Source organism: Cygnus atratus, chromosome 1, assembly GCF_013377495.2.
Source record: "Cygnus atratus isolate AKBS03 ecotype Queensland, Australia chromosome 1, CAtr_DNAZoo_HiC_assembly, whole genome shotgun sequence".
NCBI classification, from domain to species: Eukaryota; Metazoa; Chordata; class Aves; order Anseriformes; family Anatidae; genus Cygnus; species Cygnus atratus.
Genome location: NC_066362.1, coordinates 136229117 through 136237846, shown reverse-complemented (window position 1 = coordinate 136237846; position 8730 = coordinate 136229117). Strand labels below are relative to the sequence as shown.

General features: G+C 41.6%; 1 protein-coding gene across 3 annotated transcripts; it reads left to right on the top strand.

The window, feature by feature from the left end:
• Positions 1-268: 268 nt before the first annotated feature.
• On the top strand, positions 269-8192 carry AKAP17A (A-kinase anchoring protein 17A). 3 transcript variants are annotated; one of them, XM_035542220.1, is made up of 6 exons: positions 286-407; positions 527-662; positions 1009-1751; positions 3551-3699; positions 4713-4953; positions 6220-8192. In XM_035542220.1, exons 3-6 carry the CDS (start codon positions 1077-1079, stop codon positions 7144-7146), a joined length of 1992 nt encoding a protein of 663 aa, XP_035398113.1. In that variant the 5' UTR covers positions 286-407; positions 527-662; positions 1009-1076; the 3' UTR covers positions 7147-8192. The 3 variants fall into 3 exon arrangements, with proteins under 3 accessions (XP_035398112.1, XP_035398113.1, XP_035398114.1); XM_035542221.1 differs by having other exon boundaries at positions 288-407; positions 527-673; XM_035542219.1 differs by having other exon boundaries at positions 269-407; positions 527-1751.
• Positions 8193-8730: the final 538 nt, after the last annotated feature.

The following is an 8730-nucleotide window of genomic DNA, read 5'->3' as shown; positions in this document are numbered from 1 at the left end:
CACAGAGCCTGGGTCTGTGTACGCAGAGAGCTCAAGCTACCAGAATCGTGTGGTACAAATAACGTATGTGGGCCTTGGCGGTGAAATCTGAGAGGGAACACAGAAAGAGTGAATGTGATACTGCCTACTTTTTAACCATAATTAATTAATTAATTAATTAATTGCTGGATCCTCAGCCCTCAGCCCGACGGCCACCGACCGCCGGCAACTGCGCATGCGCCGCGCCGCGCCGCCGCCAGCCCTCCCCCGCCCCGCCGCCCCTCCCGGCGCTGCCATAGAGAAGGAAGTCCGCCGAGAGCTAGAGAAGCCCTCCGGAGGCAGCTACAGGAGGCGGTCGGAGGTAGCCGGCGAGCCCGGCAGGAAGCGGAAGCGGTGGGGGCTGCGCGCGGGGCCGGCGGCTGTTTGCGGTGGGTCGCGGCCGGGCGGGTGGGCCCTCGGGCACGGCCCCGGTGCCGGTCGGTGCCGGAGGGGTCCCCTTGCGCCCCCCGGGCCCCTCGCTAAAAGCTGTGCGTTTGTGTCGTTGCAGGTGGCCGGCACCCGAGCGCTTCTGTGTGGAGAGCCCCTGCGTCGGCGCGGCCCCGGCGGGGTTTGCTTGTTGTTAAGTAGTCCGCGGAGCCGTGTGGCGTCGCGCCTCTTCCTCCCCTCCCTCCTGAGAAACAAGGGTAGCTGCTCTGTGAGCCATCACATACCAACCTCATTTACCCCTAAGATTGTCATCAGCTCCTTTTTATTTTTTTTTTCTGAGACCTTACTGAGGTTTAATCATTTATAGGTTCTGGTGGTTATAAAGTAATTTAACATGTTTGTACTGCTCGGTTTTAACTCTCTAATTGACTCCTGTATTAAGAGACCTTGGTTTTACGTGGGAGTGGTTAAATGTCCAAAGAATTCGATTGTTTACGGATAAGGGCTGTTTTGTTTGACTACTGTTGGCCTACAACTTAAACTTGCATCTTTATTTTTTTTATCCTTTATGCTTTTTCTGTGTTATGGCTGCTGCAACAATAGTTCATGATACATCAGAAGCTGTAGAGCTCTGTGCTCCCTGTGGGTTGTACCTTAAGCCCATTACAAAAATGACCATCAGTGTGGCACTTCCTCAGCTGAAACAACCGGGAAAATCTATTTCGAACTGGGAAGTGATGGAAAGACTGAAAGGGATGGTGCAAACCCATCAGTTTTCCACTCTGCGGATATCTAAAAGCACGATGGATTTCATCCGGTTTGAAGGAGAGGTCGAAAACAAAAGTTTGGTCAAGTCTTTTCTGGCGTGCCTCGATGGCAAAACAATAAAGCTGAGCGGCTTCTCTGACATCCTGAAAGTCCGCGCTGCAGAATACAAGATTGACTTTCCTACCAGGCATGACTGGGATTCGTTTTTCCGTGATGCAAAAGATATGAATGAAACTTTGCCGGGCGAAAGGCCAGATACCATCCATCTGGAAGGCTTGCCCTGTAAGTGGTTTGCAGCAAAGGACTCTGGCTCAGAAAAACCAAGTGAAGAAGTCCTTATAAAGGTTTTCAGAAAATTTGGAGAAATACGTAATGTGGACATACCCATGCTGGACCCTTACAGAGAAGAAATGACTGGCAGAAATTTCCACACCTTCAGTTTTGGAGGCCATTTGAATTTTGAAGCCTATGTGCAATATCAGGAGTATGCAGGTTTCATTATGGCCATGAACGCTCTGCGAGGGATGAAGCTGATGTTCAAAGGCGATGATGGCAAAGCTGTGGCTTGCAATATAAAGGTGAGAAACGGGGGGATTTTTTCATGGGAAGCCATGTGAAAATGCGAACGGATAAATGTTAATTCTGAAGCACTTAAAACCTACAGTTTGTTGTAGTGGTGACAACAGCTGACGTTGATGTGGTTCTGGGGACCAGCACTTAGTTTTAGAAGGAGAGTGATGGGAAGAGTAAACATGTCCTGTTAGACTCTGAATGTGAGGTTTTGCTCTCTTTTTTTTTTTTTAACAAGACAGCTCTCGAAATGCGAACAGTTAAGGAACGGCCAAGTATATGAACATTACCTGTTAAGTGGTTTTTATAAAGTAACATGTATCTGCAAATCTTGTCATTTCACATAAAATATCTAATCCTTAGTAAGTCCAGACATATTTCACTGTCATGGGAGGGCTGCCTTTACAGTGCATTGTTCTCTTTTGTACAAGCTGACGGTTAGAAATTTTGGGGAGAGGGACAGCCTTCATTTTTGATCTGTGTGTTGATAATGAGGTTTACCCATCGGGTGTTAGGATTGTGAAGTAAATACCATGTGGTCTGTATGGAATACAGAGGTCATCATGCTCAGCATACTTCATGTACAGAAAGGCCACAGAAAGGTACAGAAAGGCTTCAAAAGTGAAGCAACTTACTAACCTGTGTCACAGTTCCCTGCGAATCCAGTGTGTTTAATTCATATTATTTGCATACAGAGTTTTCCAGATCTTTTCTCTGTAACCCCGTTGTCTTAAGAAGTGAAACTAGTGACAGGAGATGATCATGGCCGAGTCTGTTCAGATGTTTTATCTGTGAGAGTATGGCCTGAAGAAAAATTGTGATAAGTTTGGGGACTGTCCATGCATTTGCATAGCAGTTGAGTGAAATATTTGCTTGTATTTCAGGAAAAAGCTTGAGTACTCATTTATGTAGTTTAGGAGCATGCAAAGATTAGTTTAAATTTCGGTTTAGTCAGTAAAATACTGTAACCTCTTCAAAGAAGGTCAGCAGGACCATAGAAATAGTTGTACCTTGACCCTCCCGTTTTCAAGGGATCTGAAATTCAAACTGTCGCTTACATGCTCTAGGTTAGGGCTCCCAAATTTAGGTCCCCTGTGCATGCCTTCCTGGCAGCTGCCCTGGGGCTGATAGGAAAGAAGGAGGGCTGTGCTCACAACTGTGCTGTCAAGACAGATCTCTTTCACACGAGGTCACGGCACTGTCCAGCTCTGCTTCTCCAGGCCTTTTAGCCTGTTAGTGGAACAAGCTGAGGCGTGTGTATCTGAAATTGGGAATTTTTGTGTTGGAATTGGTGAGGAGGCATTAGCTTAAGCCAGGTGCTAAATGTTACAAAACTGGTGCTTTTTCTCCTGGTGAATTTACAGATCACAGTGTTACACAGAAAGGGAGGCCTGACTAAGGCCCACTTTTACCTAATAGTGTACAGTCCCCAGTGGCATCCATGAGATGAAAGAGTTCTTCGCTTTCGTCTTCTGACACTGGTGGAAAACGTTGGACAGCCGGGGCCTAAACCACATCAGGTTTACATTTGGATGTCAGAAACATACAGAAGTGTAAACTGGTACGCAGCTGTGCTAGCATGTAGGCAGTGAAATTAAGGGGACAATTCCTAGTAATATGTTTATAGTACTCTGGTGTTTGTTCTGGAAACATACAGAAGAGAAGGTCCCTTTGCTTTTGAAAAAAGGTTTTATATTTATGCTTGTACTCATGTTTTGAATGCCTTTGTGCTAGGTCAAAACTTGGTTGCTGGGGATTTTTCTTTTGTTTGTTTACTTAAAAATCTTTTCAATTGTATTCTGTAAAGGTTTCTTTTGACTCAACAAAACACCTCAGTGATGCATCAATTAAGAAGCGTCAGCTTGAAAGGCAAAAACTTCAAGAGCTTGAAAAGCAGAGAGAAGAACAAAAACGCAAAGAGAAAGAAGCTGAAGAAAAACAAAAAGAGGAAGAAAGGTACTTCTTGTTTATGGCTCTTCTTTATGTTTTCACCAGTACAGCATGGCAAAACTCCTTCCTATTTGCATCAGCAGATTAAAAAAAAAAAAAACACCCACAAAACTAAATACAAGTTTCCTTTCAAAGTTCTGATCACGTAGTTGAAGTTACTCATTTAAAACTGAGTGGGAGTATTGTAGCCCTTTTGTTGAAATAGGGTTCAGGGGTTGAGACTTGGATGTGAGGAAGAATAGTTTAAATTTTTTTGGTAAATATATAATTCTAAGATCTTGAAACACATGCACTTGTTCTACTAGTAAGTAACTGATATAACAGAGCTCATTTGCCCTGAACATTGGTGTTTTTGCAGTAAAGGAATGGGATACAAGCACGTTTTAGTGTTATTTTAAGAAAATGAATGTAGGTACAAATATCGTACAACAGCTATTCAGAATATTATAAATGTTAATGCAGGTTTTTTTCAGATTGTATGGTGTACGGTTGCCTTGATAGGCATAACTTGTTACTGCTTAATTTTTATTTTAAGTGTGAGGTAAAACATCTTACTGAACAAAACCGTTAATTTCATCAGTAAGGTTATGTAGATTATCACTAATACTTGAATTCAGTTCAAAATACTAAAACTGCAAATTACTCAATTTCTTAATAATCATGACATTAGACGTGTGATCTCAGAAACCCACATTCTTTTGCATAAGCCACCATTTTGTCTTAATGACTGAGCTGAAATCCATCAACCATGCACGTGTCAGTTGGATTGGTAATTTTCTTCTCACTGTGGTGAAAAAAAATCTGTAGCCATATTTTGTTTGGATACCAAATTGTTTTTACTTTCCTATCACAAGTAAGGAATAAAAAATTCACTTTGATTTTTACTTCAGTTTTTCAGTAGCCACCAAGACTTATGAAGACACAAATGCACTTAAAGTACAAAATATACTTTGTAATATAGTCAGGAGTCTAAAATTGTACCTGCTCTAGACAAGGTAAAAATACTAATCTCTTTTTAGGAAGCAGAGAGAGCTTGAAGAATATGAGAGAGAAAGAAAAAGAGAAGAGAAGTTGCGCAGAAGAGAACAGAAACAGAAGGATCGTGAACTCCGACGAAACAAAAAGCAACTTGAAAAACTTCAAGCTGAAGAGCAGAAAAAACTCCAAGAGAAGATAAAGCTAGAAGAAAGGAAGCTCCTGCTAGCTCAGAGAAATCTTCAGTCCATTAGACTAATTGCAGAACTGCTAAGCAGGGCAAAGGTAACTTCAATATTTATTTCAGCAGCTAACGAAGAGCCCATCAGAACAAAGCCTTTTACTGACGTGGGAGGGGGGTGGGGATTGCTGTTCATTAAACAACAGATTTAATAGTTCTCTAGCTGCTATTCCTTAGATCAAAAATTAAAAAAAGTCTAATGAAACAGTATTTCTCCCTTGGTAAAATATGCATGTATAGGTAAATGGAAAAGTGAACTTGAACCTTAAGTCCCAAATAACATTCTTTTAGCAAGTAAACTAATTGGCAGCCTTGCTCTCAAGTCAAGGAAAAGAATGTGTAAGCATGATAAAGTGAACAAAACACAGAAGGTAAGATGCAAGACTTCTTATTTCTAATACGGATTTTGGTACTTGTTCCCTTCTGGCCTTCAGCAGTTTTTGACTATTCTTTCCAGTTTTAAAAAGGGGTTTCATTATTTGATGTTTGAAAATGTGCAGAGAGGCTTCTCTACAGGAAAAGTAGTCGAAATTTCGAGTGTTAGATCCCGTCTCTCTAACAACTATTTTTTTCACTAAAACAGGGCGGAGTTTGCTTAAGATACGGATAAAGTTGTGCTAGGGCGTAACGTAATGCTTGTTAAGTATTTTCTGCAGCAGTGAAAAACTGTGTGGCAAAATACACTTTTATTCCTTGATGCCGGTGTACCTCAGGATTGTTTTTGAATTAGAGCTCATACAGTGCTAAGTGGTTAGCTATATGCTAGGAGAAGGGAGAAATACTTTTTGCAGACTGTGTAGCTTTGTTTCTCTGAAATAGATAAAATAGTTTTTCAGTCAGTAACTCTGAGGAGTGCACTAAGCTGAACAGATGTTTAAAAAAATCGGTTTGAACCTTTTTTTTTTTTAGTATCATGAGTTTGTAAAGTGGTTGACAGCATGAGAATCGGTTTCTACATAATGAGTATTTATTTTTTTTAAGGACCCATTGTGAAGTGGGCTATGAGTTGCAGGTTGCAAACCTCTTAGAGAAATCAATGTTTTCAGTTAGACCGAAACCTTCAAGTATCAACCTTGAGAAATTTAATATTTCAAATTGTATGTTTTGATAGCTTCTGTGTTATTCTTGTAAGGATCCGTAATGACTGAACTTTATCTGAGAGAGAAAAATGGGAGGGTTACATTCTGTTTGTAAGACATCTTATTTTCTTGCCAGATTGCTGCTTTTGTGTTACGGTACAACTTGGAAGCATGAGTGAGTCTATAAATATTTTCCTCTTTACTCTTGCTTTCCCTGTGACTATCTTTCAGACTGTAAAGCTTTTGGAGCAAGAACAAAATGAAGAAAAGATCCGTCTTCAGCAACTAGAGGAAAGAAGAAAGCTTCAGGAAGCTGAGCTCAGACGGGTGGAAGAAGAAAAAGAGAGAGCACTGGGTCTGCAGAGAAAAGAAAAGGAACTAAGGGAGAAACTACTGAACAATCTTCTGAGCAAGAAAATGGATGCAGTTCATCAAAGCAAAGAAGAAACGGAGCCCTCTCAGTCTGACTTGCTGAAAACTGCTAGCGGTGTTCCCCACACTGTGTCATCCAGCTGCATCACTTCTACCTCAGGACAGGCTGCTACAGGCAAACTGGTGTCAAGCTCTCAAAGAGAAGTAGCATCCCCTGAGAGTCAGTGCAAGTATTTGAATGGCAATATTCATGACAGAGCTCACGTCAAAGAAGGTCAGAAACTTCATACCACAAACTCAGAGAGGTGTTCTGAGAAAAGAAGTTCAGGAGTACTCTCATGTGTTCCTGCCAGTAACCAGCAGCAGAAGAGCCTCTCTAGCTACGACCAGAATAGCTGCAGGAAGGACTCACATGGTGAGCAGGGCAAACGTAGCACAGAGGCAAGGAGAAGGAAAAGCCGTTCGTGTAGCAGCATAAACACTGATGACAGTAAGGGTAAACGAGAGAGGAGCAGGCACAGAAGAGATGGGGGCAGTTACCAGGATGAAAAGCGCAGGAAGGAGAGGAGGTATTACAGACGCTCTAGCAGAAGTTACAGTCCTCGACGAAGTCACAGTCCTCGTCGAAGAAGCGTAAGCCCCAGGCGTTCACGTTACAGAAGAATTCGCAGTAGTGAACGTAAACGAGACAGAAGAGAGAGAAGTCGTAGTCGCAGAAGCTTGAGCAGGAAGCGAAGGTACAGGAGGAGATCACTGAGTAAGCAACGGAGTACCTGGAGTGGGTAGCGGAGGCCTGGACTGTTTGGAAAGGCGGTGGTTGGACACAAGGGCCAGAAAGTTGTAAATGAGACCTCATTGGTGTGACTGCTGTAAGAAAACGCTTCTGTTTCAACCAATGCCTAATTTACATATAGTCCCTGAAATCAAGAAAATAGATACCTGATTTTTTTAAGTTCCTTCGTGCTCTGTTGTCTCTTTCTAGGTTTCTACCGCAATGTAGGTGTAATCACCTGTGCTTATGCTCAAGTTCCTACAGTGCTAAAAGCCAACTTGTATCCTCAATTTTCAGTTTTCTAAACCTTAATTTTAGCCAGTTTAGTTTTTCATCTCTTCATCACCTAATTTGGTTTGAGAAGTACATGGGTGCCAGTTGTAGGAACTCCGGACATTACAAGCTATCACATACAGATTTGATTTAAAACGCTTTCTGGTGCACTTAATGAAATTGCATTTAACAAAGTAGAGTTTTTGTTGATTGAGCCAGATAGCAAGACTTTCGTACGGTTCTTAAAGCCGACTATAAAGATACACAGGATATCTTTTTAACTGCTATGATTCCTTCATATGTCTGTATAGTGCCAAGCTGCGTGGCCCAAATTATTCTGGCATGTACTGCCATTTGTATAGTAATACTTTCCATGTAAGAAAGGCACACTGATGTAGGAGGTAAGAAGCAGTGGTAAAAAGGTTGAAAAGTTGTTCTGTTGTTTTGTCAACATATTTGGCTTTGGAATTACTCCAGGTGGCAAAGAGCCACTGGAAGCATTTTTTCAGGTACGTACAGAGCTAGCCATTGTCTTTTGGAAAAGGGGCCTTCTTGCTAAATTATTTTTACTTGCGGTGTTGAAAAGTAAGGCTGCAGTGTCTCTTGTTAAATCCATTTAAGAATACTTTTGCTTCTAAAATGCAGCTCAGGAATATTAAAAGCTATAACATTACAGTGAAAGAGTTTATTTTGCCTTTTTATGGTAAAATTAAAAAAAACCTGTTTCCAGTGAACTGAAGTTGCTGTTTTCATATGTCAGTATATTAAAATCTATGGAAGTGTTCTATGAGAATCTGTTTGTTGAAAAACGCATTTGAATAATGAGGCTCAGCCACTCATCTTGACAGTCTTTGATGTACAGCTATGTCCACTGTTAATTCAGCAGGGTATGTGCTCTTTATCTATAGCCTTCAGATGCAGTTTTCCCCGCACTGATGCCTCAAATCAAATCGCATCCCTTTCCTGGAGTGCTTCAGAAGAATATTGGTGCTGCAGCTCAGCTGGATCCCCAGCTGGCTGAGTGCATCCGTGTTTCCATGGAAGATGTTTCTTGCTAGACCACACTGCTGAAATCTTTGTTTCTAGATGTGGAAGGAAAAGAGAGGTTCTTCCTGGCAATTCGTGTTTTTAAAGATTGTTACTTTTCAAGTTTGTGATTTTTCTTGTGAGTTTCACAACTGTTTTTGAGGCTGAAATCTCAGCTGATTTGTCTAATCATCTCAACACCACCAGTCTCTTGAATTCTGAGCAGTTGCTTTTGTTGGTGAGTTAATTTTTCTACAGTCTTTGCTGGAGTGTTAGAAACCGATCTGTTGAAGATAAAC